This window comes from Xenopus tropicalis, chromosome 3 (genome assembly GCF_000004195.4).
Source record: "Xenopus tropicalis strain Nigerian chromosome 3, UCB_Xtro_10.0, whole genome shotgun sequence".
NCBI classification, from domain to species: domain Eukaryota; kingdom Metazoa; phylum Chordata; class Amphibia; order Anura; family Pipidae; genus Xenopus; species Xenopus tropicalis.
This window is the reverse complement of record NC_030679.2, coordinates 1182340-1205032: the sequence shown is the minus strand read 5'-3', so window position 1 is coordinate 1205032 and position 22693 is coordinate 1182340. Positions and strand designations below refer to the sequence as shown.

The 22693-nt window shown below is 56.7% G+C and overlaps 2 protein-coding genes across 3 annotated transcripts in view; both read left to right on the top strand.

The window, feature by feature from the left end:
• golt1b (golgi transport 1B) overlaps positions 1–5517 on the top strand; it is an 8053-nt gene extending 2536 nt beyond the window's left edge. The window contains 4 exon segments of the mRNA NM_001011254.1: positions 1546–1637; positions 1836–2014; positions 2999–3080; positions 5045–5517. Of these exon segments, the coding sequence (NP_001011254.1) occupies positions 1546–1637; positions 1836–2014; positions 2999–3080; positions 5045–5083 (392 nt within the window). The 3' untranslated portion in view covers positions 5084–5517.
• Positions 5518–5759: 242 nt separating this feature from the next.
• Positions 5760–20396, top strand: spx (spexin hormone). Of its 2 annotated transcripts, none has more exons than XM_031898437.1 (6): positions 5760–6842; positions 18659–18739; positions 18825–18882; positions 19203–19265; positions 19379–19465; positions 20076–20396. In XM_031898437.1, the coding sequence occupies exons 1-6, from the start codon at positions 6837–6839 to the stop codon at positions 20129–20131; spliced, it is 351 nt and encodes a 116-aa protein (XP_031754297.1). In that variant the 5' UTR covers positions 5760–6836; the 3' UTR covers positions 20132–20396. The 2 variants fall into 2 exon arrangements, with proteins under 2 accessions (XP_031754297.1, XP_031754296.1); XM_031898436.1 differs by having other exon boundaries at positions 20073–20396.
• The last annotated feature ends 2297 nt before the right edge of the window (positions 20397–22693 follow it).

The following is a 22693-nucleotide window of genomic DNA, read 5'->3' as shown; positions in this document are numbered from 1 at the left end:
ACTTACCCCCCTGTAACTTACCCCCCCTGTACTTACCCCCCCTGTACTTACCCCCCCTGTACTTACCCCCCTGTACTTACCCCCTGCACTTACCCCCTGCACTTACCCCCCTGCACTTACCCCCCTGCACTTACCCCCCTGCCCCTGTAGTTACCCCCTGCACTTACCCCCTGCCCCTGCAGTTACCCCCCTGCAGTTACCCCCCTGCCCCTGTACTTACCCCCTGCCCCTGTACTTACCCCCCTGCCCCTGTAGTTACCCCCTGCACTTACCCCCCTGCCCCTGCAGTTACCCCCCTGCAGTTACCCCCCTGCCCCCTGTACTTACCCCCCTGCCCCTGTACTTACCCCCCGCCCCTGTACTTACCCCCCCGCCCTGTACTTACCCCCCCGCCCCTGTACTTACCCCCCTGCCCCTGTCTCATGTGTCCCTATAGCCCTGAGCATCTACCTGCCAACTTCCCACTTACCCCATGTGCCCTGTATTGATTTACCCCATGTGCCTCTGTCTGTTCCAATTGCCCCTGCCTTACTTCCTACCCCTGTGCGCACCAACTGTATGTATCCTGCCCCTGGGTACTTACCCACCTGCCTCTAACTACTGCCCCCACCCTGTTCCTAGATACCCCTGCCTACTTACCCTATATGTACCTAGTTACCCTGCATGTACCTACCCACCCGCCTCTAACTACTGCTCCTCCGCCCACCCTGTACCCAGATACCCCCTGCCCCTGTGTGCCTCCCCCATATCACCGCTCACTCTGCCCCTTCCTGTGTGCCTCTCGGTTCAGCTTTGCCCTATCTAACTGCCCCTGTGGGTACCTACCTGTCTTCTTTCTGTACCTACTGTACCTTCTCTCCATGGTCCCTACATACCTGCCCCCTTGGCTGTAATTACTGGCCTCTGACTAACTGCCCCACTTGCCCCCATGTTATCAGAGAGTTCTGTAGAGGGGGCACCAAGGGTTAATGAACTCATGGGGGGGGCAGAATATTGGGCTCTTGCTGCCATGGGATCCCTGAAACTGGGCGGGGCAGGGGCGGGGCTGAGAGTTCCTGGGCCGCAGCTGTCGGTTCCCTTGGGAAGAGGAATGTGTGTGGCAGTTGGTGGTTTCACCCCTGTATATTAACTCTTTATAGTTCTATCCGGATACAGCCCCGCCCCTCACCAGATACCCCCAGTGTGGCCCCCGGGGCAGGTCGAAGGGCACCTCATTGTGCTTCATTAGTGGGTACTGACCCGGTGCTGCTGGGGGGGGCAGTTCTGACCTTTATGCATGTAGTTCGTTAGCGCATTATTACTCAGCTCGTTAGCTCCCTTCATCCAACCCATTAATTAGATTCTGAGCGCATCACGGAGGCGGTACCATTCCCGCTTTATCCAATAGGAAGGAGCGACACTGTGGCCCAAATGGTAGCATTTCCTGCTGGGAATAAACCAATTCATTAGGAAACTCCCATTTCCCATGAGCCTCGCTGGGCTCAATATTGATCCCCCCCCCCGTACCCCATGTAACCCCCCCTTACCCCTCTTTTCTCTCCACAGAAATCGGCATGGGACTAACGGGGTTCGGGGTGTTCTTCCTCATCTTCGGGATGCTGCTGTTTTTTGACAAAGCCTTATTGGCTATAGGAAATGTAAGTTAATGAGGGGGCGGGGCCATGTATCAGATACCCAGCAGGCCTTGCTAGCGGCTCGAGGGGTGGGGGGGGTACGGTTATTTCAGGTGTTGCAGATATTTGGGCCTGGGGGGGTAGTCTCTGTATTGGGCCGTTGGGGGTTCTGTTGCCCTTTATTCTCCCGGAGCCCTGACCCGATTCTCTCCCCCCCCCCAGGTGCTGTTTGTGGCCGGCTTGGCCTTCGTCATTGGACTGGAGAGAACGTTCCGCTTTTTCTTCCAGAAACACAAAGTTAAGGCCACTGGGTTCTTCCTGGGGGGGGTGTTTGTGGTTCTGGTGGGCTGGCCCCTCATCGGCATGGTGCTGGAGATCTACGGCTTCTTCCTCTTGTTCAGGTCAGTGCCGGGCTGGTACTGCCCCCGACGGGTACATATTGTGCCCCCCCATAGTGTGTTCTAACCCCGACGGGTACATATTGTGCCGCCCCATACTGTGTTCTACCCCCGACGGGTACATATTGTGCCCCCCCATAGTGTGTTCTACCCCCGACGGGTACATATTGTGCCCCCCCATAGTGTGTTCTACCCCCGACGGGTACATATTGTGCCCCCCCCATAGTGTGTTCTACCCCCGACGGGTACATATTGTGCCCCCCCATAGTCGTGTTCTACCCCCGACGGGTACATATTGTGCCCCCCCATAGTGTGTTCTACCCCGACGGGTACATATTGTGCCCCCCCATAGTGTGTTCTACCCCCGACGGGTTACATATTGTGCCCCCCCATAGTGTGTTCTACCCCGACAGGTACGTATTGTGGCCCCCCCCATACTGTGTTCTACCCCCGACGGGTAACATATTGTGCCCCCCCCATACTGTGTTCCACCCCCGACGGGTACATATTGTGCCCCCCCATAGTGTGTTCTACCCCCCGACAGGTACGTATTGTGCCCCCCCCCATACTGTGTTCTACCCCGACGGGTACATATTGTGCCCCCCCATAGTGTGTTCTACCCCCAACAGGTACGTATTGTGCCCCCCCCATACTGTGTTCCACCCCCGACGGGTACATATTGTGCCCCCCCATAGTGTGTTCTACCCGCCGACAGGTACGTATTGTGCCCCCCCCATACTGTGTTCCACCCCCGACGGGTACATATTGTGCCCCCCCATAGTGTGTTCTACCCCCGACGGGTACATATTGTGCCCCCCCATAGTGTGTTCTACCCCCGACGGGTACATATTGTGCCCTGATACACAGCAGTGCCCCCCCATAGTTTGTTTATTTTAGCACCCTCAGCTGGTTCAGTCCCGCCTGTTTATATGATGGAGACTTACCCTTTAATCGCTCCTAACGGTGCCATTTCTCTTGCACATTTAGGGGTTTCTTCCCTGTGGTCATTGGATTCATTCGAAGAATTCCTGTGCTGGGGTCACTCCTGAACTTACCCGGAATCAGTTCGGTAAGTACCCCTCCCTGTGTCACAGCTCCGCCTCTCTGCCATTATTACTCCTCCCTTTTATTCTCGGGGGGGGGAATAGTTAGTTACATAGTGTTACTGACACTGTCATTCCCTACTATACAACTACCCCTCATGTACAGCCCTCGGCCTGACTGTACACACTGTGCCCCTCCTGTGAGAGACAGAGGGCAGCGGCGCCACAGATACATTAAATACAGTGAGAGACGGAGGGCAGCCGCGCCACAGATACATTAAATACAGTGAGAGATGGAGGGCAGCGGCACCACAAATACATTAAATACAGTGAGAGACACATTAAATACAGTGAGAGACGGAGGGCAGCGGCGCCACAGATACATTAAATACAGTGAGAGACGGAGGGCAGCGGCACCACAAATACATTAAGTACAGTGAGAGACACATTAAATACAGTGAGAGACGGAGGGCAGCGGCGCCACAGATACATTAAATACAGTGAGAGACGAGGGCAGCTGCACCACAGATACATTTAAATACAGTAAGAGACGGAGGGCAGCGGCGCCACAGATACATTAAATACAGTGAGAGACGGAGGGCAGCTGCACCACAGATACATTAAATACAGTGAGAGAAGGAGGGCAGGGGCGCCACAGATTCATTAAATACAGTGAGAGACGGAGGGCAGCCGCGCCACATACATTAAATACAGTGAGAGATGGAGGGCAGCGGCACCACAAATACATTAAATACAGTGAGAGACACATTAAATACAGTGAGAGACAGAGGGCAGCGGCGCCACAGATACATTAAATACAGTGAGAGACGGAGGGCAGCTGCCCCACAGATACATTAAATACAGTAAGAGACGGAGGGCAGCGGCGTCACAGATACATTAAATACAGTGAGAGACTGAGGGCAGCTGCACCACAGATACATTAAATACAGTTAGAGATGGAGGGCAGCGGCGTCACAGATACATTAAATACAGTGAGAGACACATTAAATACAGTGAGAGATGGAGGGCAGCTGCCCCACAGATACATTAAATACAGTGAGAGATGGAGGGCAGCGGCGTCACAGATACATTAAATACAGTGAGAGACACATTAAATACAGTGAGAGATGGAGGGCAGCGGCGTCACAGATACATTAAATACAGGGAGAGATGGAGGGCAGCGGCGCCACAGATACATTAAATACAGTGAGAGACACATTAAATACAGTGAGAGACAGAGGGCAACGGAGCCACAGATACATTAACTACAGTGAGACAGAGGGCAGCGGCGCCACAGATACATTAAATACAGTGAGAGACGGAGGGCAGCGGCGCCACAGATACATTAAATACAGTGGTTTCCCCCGGGGCATCTTTAATGATGTTCCATTCATTGCTCGTTTGGTGCCCAATAGCGGGGGAGGGATAGGGGGCAGTCAGGGCCAGAGGGTTTTTTCTTGCTGAGCTGACTTGCCCCCTTGCTTGCGCCCTCAGCAGTGCAGATGTTAATAACCCCCCTGCGGCTGCAGTGTATGTACCGGTAATGCCCCAGTGGGAGCAGGAGTAGTAAAGGGGTAGTAAAGGGGAAGTGGTGATTCTAAGCGAATGACTTTTATTATTATTATTTTTCTTTTGTGCTTTTTATCCAAGCCAACCTAAGCCCCCCGGGAGTTACGCACCCACGGTTAGTCCTTTACTTTGTCCTCTTCCAACTGCCATCAGATCAGGGTGGGCGGGGCTGATAACAACACAGGTACCATCCCCCCTGCATCCAATTGGGCCAGTCCCTGGATGCCTACAGGCTGATATAATATAAGTGTAAGCCTTGTGGCCAGCGTTGCCTGACTGGAGGAACTACAACTCCCAGCAGGCACAGGGGGGCGGAGCTCCAGATGAACAAGAGGTTTATTGTCCCTTTGGTCCCAGCTCTAAGGCTGATCATCTGCTTTTTCCTGTGTTTAACTTACCCTTTATTTTCCCCCCCTCGCAGCTGGTAGACAAAGCCGGAGAGAGTAACAACATGGTATAGTGCCCAATGGGAGGAGCCTGCTTCCCACGCTATTTATACGGCCGCGCCGGAGAGGAAACTGTGCCACGCCCCCCTCTTTTCTACGTATGAAAAAAAAAATCATCCTTTTAACCCCTTGCGTCCCGTGGGGGTGGGAGCAGAAATCAGCGGTTTTTGCGAGACTTTCTCTTGTCGTTTTGGAATCGGCGCTGAGCCCCCCCGGAATCCGCCGCCCCCGTCGCATAGAGAACCTCGTTTTTTTTTTTGTTTTTTTTAATTATTTATGGAAACGGCGGATACGTCCTGACGACCAGACTCGCCCCATGTGATTGCATGAAAGCTCCGCCCACCAGATAACGGCGTCATTTTTAAAATGGGGAGGGGGAATGATTTCTAAAAAAAAAAAGAAACGGCGGAATCCCGGTTCTTACGGTGTGAATAAACCATTTTTTGTACACGCGGGTGTAACGGAATCCTCTCTCCTTATTTTATTACCCCCCCATATGGATTTGGCGCAGTCCGGGGTCCTGGCTCCGCCTTCACACCTAGGTCTGTGACCATAGCAACCGTGTAGCCGTTTGGTTTAATAATTAAAAAGAAATGCAAATACAAATGAGCAACTGCCAATCATTTGCGAGGGTAACGCCCCCATTCAGCGGCAGGTGAGTCACATGATACATATGATACAGGATAGTCCCGCCCCTTCATCGTCTCTGGGCAAATTGGCTCCCAGGCAGTAACCTATGGCTATAACCCTATACGGGGGCCTGTAAGGGACAAACCGATACACAGGATACTGTGGCTGGGGGCAGTTAGTGGAGTGGGAGGGGTATGGGCACGCTGTGAAATGCCCCAGAAAGGGCAATTATACTTGCAACTACATTACTGAGGTGCACAGACGGCTATTGAACCCCAACTTCTATACCAGATACTGACCCCCACAATGCTCTCTAGGAAAGAGCTCCCAGCCCCCCACAATCTGTTGGTACCAGAGACACCCAAGATGGGGTCTCGCTATGCACTATACACACAGCAGGGGGGGGCCATAGTATCGGGGGGCATCGCTCTGACTGGGGGCACATCAGGCTGGGGGGAGCGGAGCTTGAAACCTGCAGGAGGGGCCACAAGGGGCCTAGTTGCCCCCCCCCCCCTGCTGTCTGCCCCAGTTGCCCATATAACAATATAATACCACTAGTAAATGATTCTGTGGGTAAAACTCCCCAATAAGATTGTGCCCCCCCATGAGATCCGCAAACTGCTGAACTGCTGCCCAAAGTGACCACGAATAAGAGTGCAAGCCCTGTTGCCAAGTGATACGTTATAGGGAACACAGCAGGTTATAGTTGTACAGACCCCCCCGGGGACCCCCATTAGTACATGACGTTCCAGCAGAATTCAGCCTGGTATTTACTAACCTGCCCCCCCCTGTATTTACGCTCTAATCTGTCTCTTTCCCGTGACAGTTTGATGAACAGTCGGTTTCCCTGTCAGATCTCATTATCCTCAACCTTCACTTTCCAGTTATTGATCCCCAAGCAAAATATGGCAGCGTCTCCCCCCGACCGTCAATCACCCCCCCCCCCAACCTTGGGAGGAAATACCCACAGGGGGGGGCATCTTCTCCTCCATCTCCCACTCTGACAGGGGCGGGGGGGTCTCTCCCATTCACATTCAGCCACTCGGGGGTGGGGGCAGACACTTTAAATAGAGCCCCCCATAGTGAGAGTCCCAGCGAGAACCCAACAGAACTCGGCAGGGCCACAGAGGGAGGAGGATGAAGGTGAGTTCTGTCCCACAGGTAATGGGCTGTCCCTCTCCCTTCCCTGCACTGCTGGTTCTGACTCCTGATACAACTCCCCAATACCCATTCATCCCTCATTCTCACTGGGTTTATAGTTATGTGTAACTGTCACTGTGTCTGTCCCTTTCCCTTCCCTGCACTGCTGGTTCTGACTCCTGATACAACTCCCCAATACCCATTCATTCCTCATTCTCACTGGGTTTATAGTTATGTGTAACTGTCACTGTGTCTGTCCCTTTCCCTTCCCTGCACTGCTGGTTCTGACTCCTGATACAACTCCCCAATACCCATTCATTCCTCATTCTCACTGGGTTTATAGTTATGTGTAACTGTCACTGTGTCTGTCCCTTTCCCTTCCCTGCACTGCTGGTTCTGACTCCTGATACAACTCCCCCAATACCCATTCATTCCTCATTCTCACTGGGTTTATAGTTATGTGTAACTGTCACTGTGTCTGTCCCTTTCCTTCCCTGCACTGCTGGTTCTGACTCCTGATACAACTCCCCAATACCCATTCATCCCTCATTCTCACTGGGTTTATAGTTATGTGTAACTGTCACTGTGTCTGTCCCTTTCCCTTCCCTGCACTGCTGGTTCTGACTCCTGATACAACTCCCCAATATCCCCGGGGGCACTGATCCCACTGTTAGACTGATACCCCCCGGGGGCACTGATCCCACTGTTAGACTGATACCCCCGGGGGCACTGATCCCACTGTTAGACTGATACCCCCCGGGGGCACTGATCCCGCTGTTAGACTGATACCCCCCGGGGGCACTGATCCCGCTGTTAGACTGATACCCCCCGGGGGCACTGATCCCACTGTTAGACTGATACCCCCCTGGGGCACTGATCCCACTGTGAGACTGATACCCCCCTGGGGCACTGATCCCACTGTTAGACTGATACCCCCCTGGGGCACTGATCCCACTGTGAGACTGATACCCCCCGGGGGCACTGATCCCGCTGTTAGACTGATACCCCCCCCCCCGGGGGCACTGATCCCACTGTTAGACTGATACCCCCGGGGGCACTGATCCCACTGTTAGACTGATACCCCCCGGGGGCACTGATCCCACTGTTAGACTGATACCCCCCCCCGGGGGCACTGATCCCACTGTTAGACTGATACCCCCCGGGGGCACTGATCCCTGTATTAGACTGATACCCCCCCCGGGGGCACTGATCCCTGTATTAGACTGATACCCCCCCCCCGGGGGCACTGATCCCACTGTTAGACTGATACCCCCCCCCGGGGGCACTGATCCCACTGTTAGACTGATACCCCCCCCCGGGGGCACTGATCCACTGTTAGACTGATACCCCCCCCCGGGGGCACTGATCCCACTGTTAGACTGATACCCCCGGGGGCACTGATTCCTGTATTAGACTGATACCCCCCCCCGGGGGCACTGATCCCTGTATTAGACTGATACCCCCCCCCGGGGGCACTGATCCCACTGTTAGACTGATACCCCCCCCGGGGGCACTGATCCCACTGTTAGACTGATACCCCCGGGGGCACTGATCCCTGTATTAGACTGATACCCCCCCCCCGGGGGCACTGATCCCTGTATTAGACTGATACCCCCCCCCCCGGGGGCACTGATCCCTGTATTAGACTGATACCCCCCCCCCCGGGGGCACTGATCCCTGTATTAGACTGATACCCCCCCCCGGGGGCACTGATCCCTGTATTAGACTGATACCCCCCCCCCGGGGGCACTGATCCCTGTATTAGACTGATACCCCCCCCCGGGGGCACTGATCCCTGTATTAGACTGATACCCCCCCCCCGGGGGCACTGATCCCACTGTTAGACTGATACCCCCCCCCGGGGGCACTGATCCCACTGTGAGACTGATACCCCCCGGGGGCACTGATCCCACTGTGAGACTGATACCCCCCGGGGGCACTGATCCCACTGTTAGACTGATACCCCCCCGGGGGCACTGATCCCACTTGTTAGACTGATCCCCCCGGGGGCACTGATCCCACTGTAGACTGATACCCCCCCGGGGGCACTGATCCCACTGTTAGACTGATACCCCCCCGGGGGCACTGATCCCACTGTTAGACTGATACCCCCCCGGGGGCACTGATCCCACTGTTAGACTGATACCCCCCGGGGGCACTGATCCCACTGTTAGACTGATACCCCCCCGGGGGCACTGATCCCACTGTTAGACTGATACCCCCCCGGGGGCACTGATCCCACTGTTAGACTGATACCCCCTGGGGGCACTGATCCCACTGTTAGACTGATACCCCCCTGGGGCACTGATCCCACTGTTAGATTGATACCCCCCTGGGGGCACTGATCCCACTGTTAGATTGATACCCCCCCGGGGGCACTGATTCCACTGTTAGACTGATACCCCCCCTGGGGCACTGATCCCACTGTTAGACTGATACCCCCCCGGGGGCACTGATTCCACTGTTAGACTGATACCCCCCCCTGGGGCACTGATCCCACTGTGAGACTGATACCCCCGGGGGCACTGATCCCACTGTTAGACTGATAACCCCCCGGGGGCACTGATCCCACTGTTAGACTGATCCCCCCCGGGGGCACTGATCCCACTGTTAGACTGATACCCCCCGGGGGCACTGATCCCACTGTTAGACTGATACCCCGGGGGCCACTGATCCCACTGTGAGACTGAACCCCCCGGGGGCACTGATCCCACTGTTAGACTGATACCCCCGGGGGACTGATCCCACTGTTAGACTGATACCCCCCTGGGGGCACTGATCCCACTGTTAGACTGATACCCCCCCGGGGGCACTGATCCCACTGTTAGATTGATACCCCCCTGGGGCACTGATCCCACTGTTAGATTGATACCCCCTGGGGGCACTGATCCCACTGTTAGACTGATACCCCCCTGGGGGCACTGATCCCACTGTTAGACTGATACCCCCCCGGGGGCACTGATCCCACTGTTAGATTGATACCCCCCTGGGGCACTGATCCCACTGTTAGATTGATACCCCCCCGGGGGCACTGATTCCACTGTTAGACTGATACCCCCGGGGGCACTGATCCCACTGTTAGACTGATACCCCGGGCACTGATCCCGAGACTGATACCCCCCGGGGGCACTGATTCCGACTGTTAGACTGATACCCCCCGGGGGCACTGATTCCACTGTTAGATTGATACCTCCGGGCCCCCTGGGGCACTGATCCCACTGTTAGATTGATACCCCTGGGGGCACTGATCCCACTGTTAGACTGATACCCCCCTGAGGGCACTGATCCCACTGTTAGACTGATACGCCCCCCGGGGGCACTGAATCCACTGTTAGATTGATACCCCCCTGGGGCACTGATCCCACTGTTAGATTGATACCCCCGGGGGCACTGATTCCACTGTTAGACTGATCCCCCGGGGGCACTGATCCCACTGTTAGACTGATACCCCCGCGGCCGGTGGGCCGGGGGCACTGATCCCGCTGTTAGACTGATACCCCCGGGGGCACTGATTCCACTGTTAGACTGATACCCCCCGGGGCACTGATTCCACTGTTAGATTGTAACCCCCCTCCGACGGGGGCACTGATTCCACTGTTAGACTGATACCCCCCTGGGGCACTGATCCCACTGTTAGATTGATACCCCCCGGGGGCACTGATTCCACTGTTAGACTGATACCCCCCCTGGGGCACTGATCCCACTGTTAGACTGATACCCCTCCTGGGGCACTGATCCCACTGTTAGACTGATACCCCCCGGGGGCACTGATCCCACTGTTAGACTGATACCCCCCCGGGGGCACTGATCCCACTGTTAGACTGATACCCCCCTGGGGCACTGATCCCACTGTTAGATTGATACCCCCCTGGGGCACTGATCCCACTGTTAGATTGATACCCCCCTGGGTGGCACTGATCCCACTGTTAGATTGATACACCCCCGGGGGCACTGATTCCACTGTTAGACTGATACCCCCCCTGGGGCACTGATCCCACTGTTAGACTGATACCCCCCGGGGGCACTGATTCCACTGTTAGACTGATAACCCCCCTGGGGCACTGATCCCACTGTGAGACTGATTACCCCCCGGGGGCACTGATCCCACTGTTAGACTGATACCCCCCCCGGGGGCACTGATCCCACTGTTAGACTGATCCCCCCGGGGGCACTGATCCCACTGTTAGACTGATACCCCCCGCCGGGGGGCACTGATCCCACTGTTAGACTGATACCCCCCCGGGGGCACTGATCCCACTGTTAGACTGATACCGGGCCCGGGGGCACTGATCCCACTGTTAGACTGATAACCCCCGGGGGCACTGATCCCACTGTTAGACTGATACCATGCCCGGGGCACTGATCCCACTGTTAGACTGATACCCCCCCGGGGCAACTGATCCCACTGGGTTAGACTGATACCCCCTGGGGCACTGATCCCACTGTTAGATTGATACCCCCTGGGGCACTGATCCCACTGTTAGATTGATACCCCGCCGGGGGCACTGATTCCACTGTTAGAAACTGATACCCCCCTGGGGCACTGATCCCACTGTTAGACTGATACCCCCCGGGGGCACTGATTCCACTGTTAGACTGATACCCCCCCTGGGGGCACTGATCCCACTGTTAGACTGATACCCCCCCTGGGGCACTGATCCCACTGTTAGACTGATACCCCCCGGGGGCACTGATCCCACTGTTAGACTGATACCCCCCCGGGGGCACTGATCCCACTGTTAGACTGAAATACCCCCTGGGGGCACTGATCCCACTGTTAGACTGATACCCCCGGGGGCACTGATCCCACTGTTAGACTGATACCTCCCTGGGGGCACTGATCCCACTGTTAGACTGATACCCCCCGGCGGCACTGATCCCACTGTTAGACTGATACCCCTGGGGACTGATCCCACTGTTAGATTGATACCCCGGGGGCACTGATTCCACTGTTTTAAGACTGATACCCCCCTGGGGCACTGATCCCACTGTTAGACTGATACCCCCACCCGGGGGCACTGATTCCACTGTTAGACTGATACCCCCCCTGGGGCACTGATCCCACTGTTAGACTGATACCCCCCCTGGGGCACTGATCCCACTGTTAGACTGATACCCCCACGGGGCGCACTGATCCCACTGTTAGACTGATACCCCCTGGGGGCACTGATCCCACTGTTAGACTGATACCCCCGGGGGCACTGATCCCACTGTTAGACTGATACCCCCTGGGGGCACTGATACCACTGTTAGACTGATACCCCCCTGGGGCACTGATCCCACTGTTAGATGATTACTCGCCCCGGGGGCACTGATTCCACTGTTAGACTGATACCCCCCCGGGGCACTGATCCCACTGTTAGACTGATCCCCCCGGGGCACTGATTCCACTGTTAGACTGATACCCCGCCCCTGGGGCACTGAATCCCACTGTTAGACTGATACCCCCCCTGGGGCACTGATCCCACTGTTAGACTGATACCCGCGGGGGCACTGATCCCACTGTTAGACTGATACCTCCCGGGGGCACTGATCCCACTGTTAGACTGATACGCTCCTGGGGGGCACTGATCCCACTGTTAGACTGATACCCCTCTGGGGCACTGATCCCACTGTTAGATTGATAACCCCTGGGGGCACTGATCCCACTGTTAGATTGATACCCCCCGGGGGCACTGATTCCACTGTTAGACTGATACCCCCCCCCCTGGGGCACTGATCCCACTGTTAGACTGATACCCACCCCCGGGGGCACTGATTCCACTGTTAGACTGATACCCCCCCCTGGGGCACTGATCCCACTGTGAGACTGATACCCCCCGGGGGCACTGATCCCACTGTTAGACTGATACCCCCCCGGGGGCACTGATCCCACTGTTAGACTGATCCCCCCGGGGGCACTGATCCCACTGTTAGACTGATACCCCCCGGAGGCACTGATCCCACTGTTAGACTGATACCCCCCCGGGGGCACTGATCCCACTGTTAGACTGATACCCTCCGGGGCAACTGATCCCACTGTTAGACTGATACCCCCGCCTGGGGCACTGATCCCACTGTTAGACTGATACCCCCCTGGGCACTGATCCCACTGTTAGACTGATACCCCCCTGGGGCACTGATCCACTGTTAGACTGATACCCCCCCTGGGGCACTGATCCCACTGTTAGATTGATACCCCTGGGGGCACTGATCCCACTGTTAGATTGATACCCCCCCGGGGGCACTGATTCCACTGTTAGACTGATACCCCCCCTGGGGCACTGATCCCACTGTTAGACTGATACCCCCGGGGGCACTGATCCCACTGTTAGACTGATACCCCCCGGGGGCACTGATCCCACTGTTAGACTGATACCCCCGGGGGCACTGATCCCACTGTTAGACTGATTACCCCGGGGGCACTGATTCCACTGTTAGACTGATACCCCCGCCTGGGGCACTGATCCCACTGTTAGACTGATACCCCCCGGGGGCACTGATTCCACTGTTAGACTGATACCCCCCCCTGGGGCACTGATCCCACTGTGAGACTGATACCCCCCGGGGGCACTGATCCCACTGTTAGACTGATACCCCCCCCGGGGGCACTGATCCCACTGTTAGACTGATCCCCCCGGGGGCACTGATCCCACTGTTAGACTGATACCCCCCCGGGGGCACTGATCCCACTGTTAGACTGATACCCCCCCGGGGCACTGATCCCACTGTTAGACTGATACCCCCCGGGGGCACTGATTCCACTGTTAGACTGATACCCCCCCTGGGGCACTGATCCCACTGTTAGACTGATACCCCCCCTGGGGCACTGATCCCACTGTTAGACTGATACCCCCCCTGGGGCACTGATCCCACTGTTAGACTGATACCCCCCCTGGGGCACTGATCCCACTGTTAGATTGATACCCCCCTGGGGGCACTGATCCCACTGTTAGATTGATACCCCCCCGGGGGCACTGATTCCACTGTTAGACTGATACCCCCCCTGGGGCACTGATCCCACTGTTAGACTGATCCCCCCGGGGGCACTGATTCCACTGTTAGACTGATACCCCCCCCTGGGGCACTGATCCACTTGTGAGACTGATACCCCCCCCGGGGCACTGATCCCACTGTTAGACTGATACCCCCGGGGGCACTGATCCCACTGTTAGACTGATCCCCCCGGGGGCACTGATCCCACTGTTAGACTGATACCCCCCGGGGGCCTGATCCCACTGTTAGACTGATACCCCCACCGGGGGCACTGATCCCACTGTTAGACTGATACCCCCCCAGGGGGCACTGATTCCACTGTTAGACTGATACCCCCCTGGGGCACTGATCCCACTGTTAGACTGATACCGCCCCCGGGGCACTGATCCCACTGTTAGACTGATACCCCCTGGGCACTGATCCCACTGTTAGACTGATCCCCCCTGGGGCACTGATCCCACTGTTAGACTGATACCCCCCCTGGGGCACTGATCCCACTGTGAGACTGATACCCCCCCTGGGGCACTGATCCCCACTGTGAGACTGATACCCCCCGGGGGCACTGATCCCGCACTGTTAGACTGATACCCCCCCTGGGGCACTGATCCCACTGTGAGACTGATACCCCCCGGGGGCACTGATCCCACTGTTAGACTGATACCTCCCCCCCGGGGCACTGATCCCACTGTTAGACTGATCCCCTCCCGGGGGCACTGATCCCACTGTTAGACTGATACCCCCCGGGGGCACTGATCCCACTGTTAGACTGATACCCCCGGGGGCACTGATCCACTGTTAGACTGATACCCCCCCGGGGGCACTGATCCCACTGTTAGACTGATACCCCCCCCCGGGGGGCACTGATCCCACTGTTAGACTGATACCCCCTGGGGGCACTGATCCCACTGTTAGACTGATAAGCCCCCCTGGGGCACTGATCCCACTGTTAGATTGATACCCCCCGCGGGGCACTGATCCCACTGTTAGACTGATACCCCCCCGGGGGCACTGATCCCACTGTTAGACTGATCACCCCCCCCGGGGGCACTGATCCCACTGTTAGACTGATCCGCCCCCGGGGGCACTGATCCCACTGTTAGACTGATACCCCCTGGGGGCACTGATCCCACTGTTAGACTGATACCCCCTGGGGGCTAACTGATCCCACTGTTAGACTGATACCCCCGGGGCACTGATCCACTGTTAGACTGATACCCCCTGGGGCACTGAATCCACTGTTAGATTGATACCCCCCCGGGGGCACTGATTCCACTGTTAGACTGATACCCCCCCTGGGGCACTGATCCGCACTGTTAGACTGATACCTCCCCCGGGGGCACTGATTCCACTGTTAGACTGATACGCCCCCCTGGGGCACTGATCCCACTGTTAGACTGATACCCCCCCTGGGGCACTGATCCCACTGTTAGATTGATACCCCCCCGGGGCCACTGATTCCACTGTTAGACTGATACCCCCCTGCGGGCACTGATCCCACTGTTAGACTGATACCCCCCCTGGGGCACTGATCCCACTGTTAGACTGATACCCCCCCGGGGGCACTGATTCCACTGTTAGACTGATACCCCCCCTGGGGCACTGATCCCACTGTTAGACTGATTACCCCCCTGGGGCACTGATCCCACTGTTAGATTGAACCCCCCCCGGGGGCACTGATTCCACTGTTAGACTGATACCCCCCCTGGGGCACTGATCCCACTGTTAGACTGATACCCCCGGGGGCACTGATCCCACTGTTAGATGAATACCACCCACCGGGGGCACTGATCCGCACTGTTAGACTGATACCCCCCGGGGGCACTGATTCCACTGTTAGACTGATACCCCCGCGGGGGCACTGATCCCACTGTTAGACTGATCCCCCCTGGGGCACTGATCCCACTGTTAGACTGATACCTCCCCCGGGGGCACTGATTCCACTGTTAGACTGATACCCCGGGGGCACTGATTCCACTGTTAGACTGATACCCCCCCGGGCACTGATCCCACTGTTAGACTGATACCCCCCTGGGGCACTGATCCCACTGTTAGACTGATACCCCCCGGGGCACTGATTCCACTGTTAGACTGATACCGCCCCGGGGGCACTGATTCCACTGTTAGACTGATACCCCGGGGGCACTGATTCCACTGTTAGACTGATACCCCCCGGGGGCACTGATTCCACTGTTAGATTGATACCCCCCCGGGGGCACTGATTCCACTGTTAGACTGATACCCCCCCTGGGGCACTGATCCCACTGTTAGATTGATACCCCCCCGGGGGCACTGATTCCACTGTTAGACTGATACCCCCCCTGGGGCACTGATCCCACTGTTAGACTGATACCCCCCCTGGGGCACTGATCCCACTGTTAGACTGATACCCCCCGGGGGCACTGATCCCACTGTTAGACTGATACCCCCGCCGGGGGCACTGATCCCACTGTTAGACTGATACCCCCCCGGGGCACTGATCCCACTGTTAGACTGATACCCTGGGGGCACTGATCCCACTGTTAGACTGAATACCCCCGGGGGCACTGATCCCACTGTTAGACTGATACCCTGGGGGCACTGATCCCACTGTTAGACTGATACCCCCCTGGGGCACTGATCCCACTGTTAGATTGATACCCCCCGGGGCACTGATTCCACTGTTAGACTGATACCCCCCGGGGGCACTGATTCCCACTGTTAGACTGATACCCCCCCGGGGGCACTGATGCCACTGTTAGACTGATACCCCCCCGGGGGCACTGATCCCACTGTTAGACTGATACCCCCTGGGGGCACTGATCCCACTGTTAGACTGAGTACCCCCGGGGGCACTGATCCCACTGTTAGACTGATACCCCCTGGGGGCACTGATCCCACTGTTAGACTGATACCCCCCTGGGGCACTGATCCCACTGTTAGATTGATACCCCCCGGGGGCACTGATTCCACTGTTAGACTGATCCCCCCCTGGGGCAACGTATATTGAGTATCTGATCCCACTGTTAGACTGATACCCCCCTGGGGCACTGATTCCACTGTTTGACTGATTCCCCCCCCTGGGGCACTGATCCCACTGTTAGACTGATACCCCCCCTGGGGCACTGATCCCACTGTTAGATTGATACCCCCCCGGGGGCACTGATTCCACTGTTAGACTGATACCCCCCCTGGGGCACTGATCCCACTGTTAGACTGATACCCCCCCTGGGGCACTGATCCCACTGTTAGACTGATACCCCGTGGGGCACTGATCCCACTGTTAGACTGATACCCGTGGGGCCTGATCCCACTGTTAGACTGATACCCCCGGGGCACTGATTCCACTGTTAGACTGATACCCCCCCGGGGGCACTGATCCCACTGTTATACTCCCGGGGGCACTGTGTGATTCCACTGTTAGACTGATACCTTCCCGGGGGCACTGATTCCACTGTTAGATTGATACCCCCCGGGGCACTGATTCCACTGTTAGACTGATACCCCCCTGGGGCACTGATCCCACTGTTAGATTGATACCCCCAGCCGGGGGCACTGATTCCACTGTTAGACTGATCCCCCCTGGGCACTGATCCCACTGTTAGACTGATACCCCCCCTGGGGCACTGATCCCACTGTTAGACTGATACCCCCCGGGGGCACTGATCCCCCACTTGTTAGACTGATACCCCCCCGCGGGGGCACTGATCCCACTGTTAGACTGATACCCCCCCGGGGGCACTGATCCCGCTGTTAGACTGATACCCCCGGGGGCACTGATCCCACTGTTAGACTGATACCCCCCCGGGGGCACTGATCCCACTGTTAGACTGATACCCCCCGGGGGCACTGATCCCACTGTTAGACTGATACCCCCCCCCCCCTGATGCCCTTATCTAACCCTTTCCTTTTTCAGGCCCCTCCCATAAATGACCCTTTGCTGTACGGGACCCACTATGAACTATACCCAGGTCATTCCTTATTTAACCCTACAATTAACCCCTTCATCCCCAAACTCCTGCTTCCCATTCCATTTTCCCTTCCCCCAGGCCCCAGTAGCCCCCCAGGCAAGTCTCTCATATGCCCCCCCACTTGCCCCCTTGCTAAGCAGCCCAGGCTTCCAGTTGTGACCCCAGTTCCCCCCAGTGCCCCCCACTTGCTTCCCTCCTGCTGCTGATTATTCAGTGATTATTTCCTATTAATTCTTGGGGGGGCAGTTAGGGGTCCCCAGAATCAGAGCCTTGTTAGATAGGCTGGTACACAGGGGGTTAATAGGCTGGTACACAGGGGGTTAATAGGCTGGTACACAGGGGGTTAATAGGCTGGTACACAGGGGGTTAATAGGCTGGTACACAGGGGGTTAAAAGGCTGGTACACTGGGGGTTAATAGGCTGGTACACAGGGGGTTAGGCTGGTACACAGGGGGTTAATAGGCTGGTACACAGGGGGTTAATAGGCTGGTTTAAAAGGCTGGTACACTGGGGGTTAATAGGCTGGTACACAGGGGGTAATAGGCTGGTACACAGGGGGTTAATAGGCTGGTACACAGGGGTTAATAGGCTGGTACACAGGGGGTTAATAGGCTGGTACACAGGGGGTTAATAGGCTGGTACACAGGGGTTAATAGGCTGGTACACAGGAGGTTAATAGGCTGGTACACTGGGGGTTAATAGGCTGGTACACAGGGGGTTAAAAGGCCTGGTAAACAGGGGGTTAATAGGCTGGTACACTGGGCGTTAATAGGCTGGTACACAGGGGGTTAAAAGGCTGGTACACTGGGGGTTAATAGGCTGGTACATAGGGGTTAATACAATGTGCGTCGCTATAGGGAGGGAATAAATCTCTGTATCTCTGTCTCCCCTGCGCAGGAATCCGCTTGTCACACTGCTTGCACTCTAATATTGCTGCTGACGGCGTCTGTGATCCCCCAGTCACTGAGTCTCCCCCAGGTGAGCCCCCCCCGTGTCATTAGTACCAACCCCCCAATCCCTGCCCGGGCACCGCCCTATTAACCCTTTATGTCTCTCCGCACAGAGTCACTTCCAGAGGAGAAACTGGACCCCCCAGGCCATGTTGTACCTCAAAGGGGCACGTAAGTCAATTGCCCTATTGCCCCTTTTCTACCATTGCTCCAAGGGGAATAAATAAACTGCACATTGGGCCCAGGCAGCCAGTTCTTTGGGTCAACTTCCCCTTTAATTATTGGCAAAAGCTTTAATGGAGAGACCCCCCCCTCCCCTAGTTTAATCAGTTACAGGCCCCTCCGGCCGGCAGTGCTGTAATGTAATGTAAACTGAGCTCCCCATAGGGATACATTGGGCAGATAGGGGTTCATGGATGGGTTGGGGTCCCCACAAACTGGGGGTTCTGTACAAACAGGGGGGCAATGAGTGACGTTTGTTTCGGTTGCAGAGGGGCGGCGCTTCATCTCCGACGAGAGTCAAAGGAAGGATCTGTATGATCGACTGCAACTGGGTAAATCCTGCCCCCTGATTGGCCCCTTATCCCCAGAGAGGAACCCCCTTCCCTGAACCCCCAAATAATTATTTCCTATTGATTTACTGATATGTTCCCCTTTATTGTCCCAGAGACACGAAGCCGCAACTCCAACCCCATCACCATCTCCGAGGCGGCCGCCATGTTCCTCAGCTCCTTGCAGAAAGCCCAGGAGGAAGGTACAGTCTCCCCTGAAGCCCAACTGGTACTTCCCATAGGGACCCCCTGTACTAAGCACAATTCAGCAGGAACAGCCCCCTAAGTTTGCCCATAGCCTGTACAGAGAGATACCATAATACTATGGCACATAGGGATTCCCCTGTACTAAGCACAATTCAGCAGGAACAGCCCCCTAAGTTTGCCCATAGCCTGTACAGAGAGATACCATAAAACTATGGCACATAGGGATTCCCCTGTACTAAGCACAATTCAGCAGGAACAGCCCCCTAAGTTTGCCCATAGCCTGTACAGAGAGATACCATAAAACTATGGCACATAGGGATTCCCCTGTACTAAGCACAATTCAGCAGGAACAGCCCCCAAGTTTGCCCATAGCCTGTACAGAGAGATACCATAAAACTATGGCACATAGGGATTCCCCTGTACTAAGCACAATTCAGCAGGAACAGCCCCCTAAGTTTGCCCATAGCCTGTACAGAGAGATACCATAACACTATGGCACATAGGGATTCCCCTGTACTAAGCACAATTCAGCAGGAACAGCCCAGAGAGGGTGCAGGGAGTTGTATAACTGACACTTTTCTCTCTCCCCTCTCTCTGTTGCAGCAGAAGATAACGGGGTGGATCAGGGGGGGTACCTGCCGGACTCATTATTTAATTGGTGAACAGAAGTGGGGGCCGCGCAAGTTCCCCCCAATATATCCGCCCCTGCGGTTTCACTCATCAAAGCACCGGCGCTCAAATGTCCGTTTGTGTCATCCTGAGATTATGCAAATGAGCAATTAATTGCAGTGATTTGTGGTTGATTGTAACTCCTCCTCCTCTGTAAATATTAACCCTTTCCCCAGAAACTATTGTAAAAATGTGCTAATTATCTGCTACTGAATGTGTAAATATTAATAATAACCCGTCGCTTTCACTTGCCCTTTACTTGTCGTCTTCCTCTCTCCAAGCTGGAAAGTTACATACAAGATGGTTGCCAGGGTCAGTGACCCCAGCAACCTGGAAACTGTGTCTTATTATTATTATTTATATTTCTGATCCCACTGAACCCCCTGTACCTCCCCCACATACCAGGGAATCCACCATACCTCCCCCAGATACCCAGGGAACCCCCTGTACCCCCCCAGATACCCAGGGAACCCCCTGTACCTCCCCCAGATACCCAGGGAACCCCCTGTACCCCCCCAGATACCCAGGGAACCCCCTGTACCTCCCCCAGATAACCCAGGGACCCCCGTACCTCCCCCCGCAGATACCCAGGGAACCCCCTGTACCTCCCCAGATACCCAGGGAACCCACTGTACCTCCCCCAGTTACCCAGGGAACCCCCTGTACCCCCCAGATACCAGGGAACCACCATACCTCCCCAGATACCAGGGAACCCCTGTACCCCCCCAGATACCCAGGGAACCCCCTGTACCTCCCCCAGATACCCAGGGAACCCACCCTACCCCCCCCCAGATACCCAGGGAACCCCCTGTACCCCCCCCAGATACCCAGGGAACCCACCGTACCCCCCCAGATACCCAGGGAACCCCCTGTACCTCCCCCAGATACCCAGGGAACCCCTGTACCCCCCAGATACCCGGGACCCCCTGTACCCCCCCAGATACCCAGGGAACCCCCCGTACTCCCCCCGCAGATACCCAGGGAACCCACTGTACCCAAGATACCCAGGGAACCCACCGTACTCCCCCCAGATACCCAGGGAACCCACCGTACCTCCCCCCGCAGATACCCAGGGAACCCACCGTACCCCCCCAGATACCCAGGGAACCCCCGAAACTGTGTCTTATTATTATTTATATTTCTGATCCCACTGAACCCCCTGTACCCCCCCAGATACCGCGGGAACCCCCTGTACCCCCCCAGATACCCAGGGAACCCCTGTACCCCCCAGATACCCAGGGAACCCCTGTACCTCCCCCAGATACCCAGGGAACCCCTGGAAACTGTGTCTTATTATTATTTATATTTCTGATCCCACTGAACCCCTGTACCCCCCAGATACCCAGGGAACCCCCTGTACCCCCCAGATACCCAGGGAACCCCCTGTACCCCCCAGATACCCAGGGAACCCCCTGTACCTCCCCCAGATACCCAGGGAACCCACCCTACCCCCCCCCGAGATACCCAGGGAACCCACTGTACCCCCCAGATACACCAGGGACCCACCGTACCTCCCCCCGCAGATACCCAGGAACCCACTGTACCCCCCAGATACCCAGGGAACCCACCGTGCCCCCAGATACCCAGGGAACCCCCCGTACCTCCCCCCGCAGATACCCAGGGAACCCCTGTACCCCGCCCAGATACCCAGGGAACCCACCTTACCCCCCCAGAGATACCCAGGGAACCCACCGTACCTCCGCCCGCAGATACCAGGGAACCCCGACTGTACCTCCCCCAGATACCCAGGGAATCCCCTGTACCTCCCCCAGATACCCACCCCATGCGGACCCCTGTACCTCCCCCAGATACTCAGGGACCCACCTGTACCTCCCCCAGATACCCAGGGAACCCCCTGTACCTCCCCCAGATACCCAGGGAACCCCTGTACCTCCCCCAGATACCCAGGGAACCCCCTGTACCGCTGCCCCAGATACCTAGGGAACCCCCTGTACCTCCCCCAGATACCCAGGGAAACCCCCTGTACCTCCCCTAGATACCCAGGGAACCGCCTGTACCCCCCCCAGATACCCAGGGAACCCACTGTACCTCCCCCAGATACCAGGGAACCCCATGTACCCCCAGATACCCAGGGAACCCCCTCCCCCCCAGATACCCAGGGAACCCACTGTACCTCCCCCAGATACCAGGGAACCCTGCTCACGTGACCCCCCAGATACCCAGGGAACCCCCTGTACCCCCCCCCGATACCCAGGGAACCACGGTACCTCCCCCAGATACCCAGGGAACCCCCTGTACCTCCGCAGATACCCAGGGAACCCCTGTACCGTCCCCAGATACCCAGGGAACCCCCTGTACCCCCCCAGATACCCAGGGAAACCCCTGTACCCCCCCAGATACCCAGGGAACCCCCTGTACCCCCCCAGATACCCAGGGAACCCCCATGTACCTCCCCCAGATACCCAGGGAACCCCTGTACCTCCCCCAGATACCCAGGGAACCCCATATACCCCCCCAGATACCCAGGGAACCCTCTGTACCCCCCAGATACCCAGGGAACCCACCGTACCTCCCACAGATACCCAGGGAACCCC

What these genes read in the sequence shown, in the direction of transcription:
- spx (XM_031898436.1), top strand. An exon ending in AGTCACTGAGTCTCCCCCAG is followed by an intron (nt 18,740 to 18,824) that starts GTGAGCCCCCCC and finishes CTCTCCGCACAG; the next exon opens with AGTCACTTCCAGAGGAGAAA. An exon ending in GCAGAAAGCCCAGGAGGAAG is followed by an intron (nt 19,466 to 20,072) that starts GTACAGTCTCCC and finishes TCTCTGTTGCAG; the next exon opens with CAGAAGATAACGGGGTGGAT.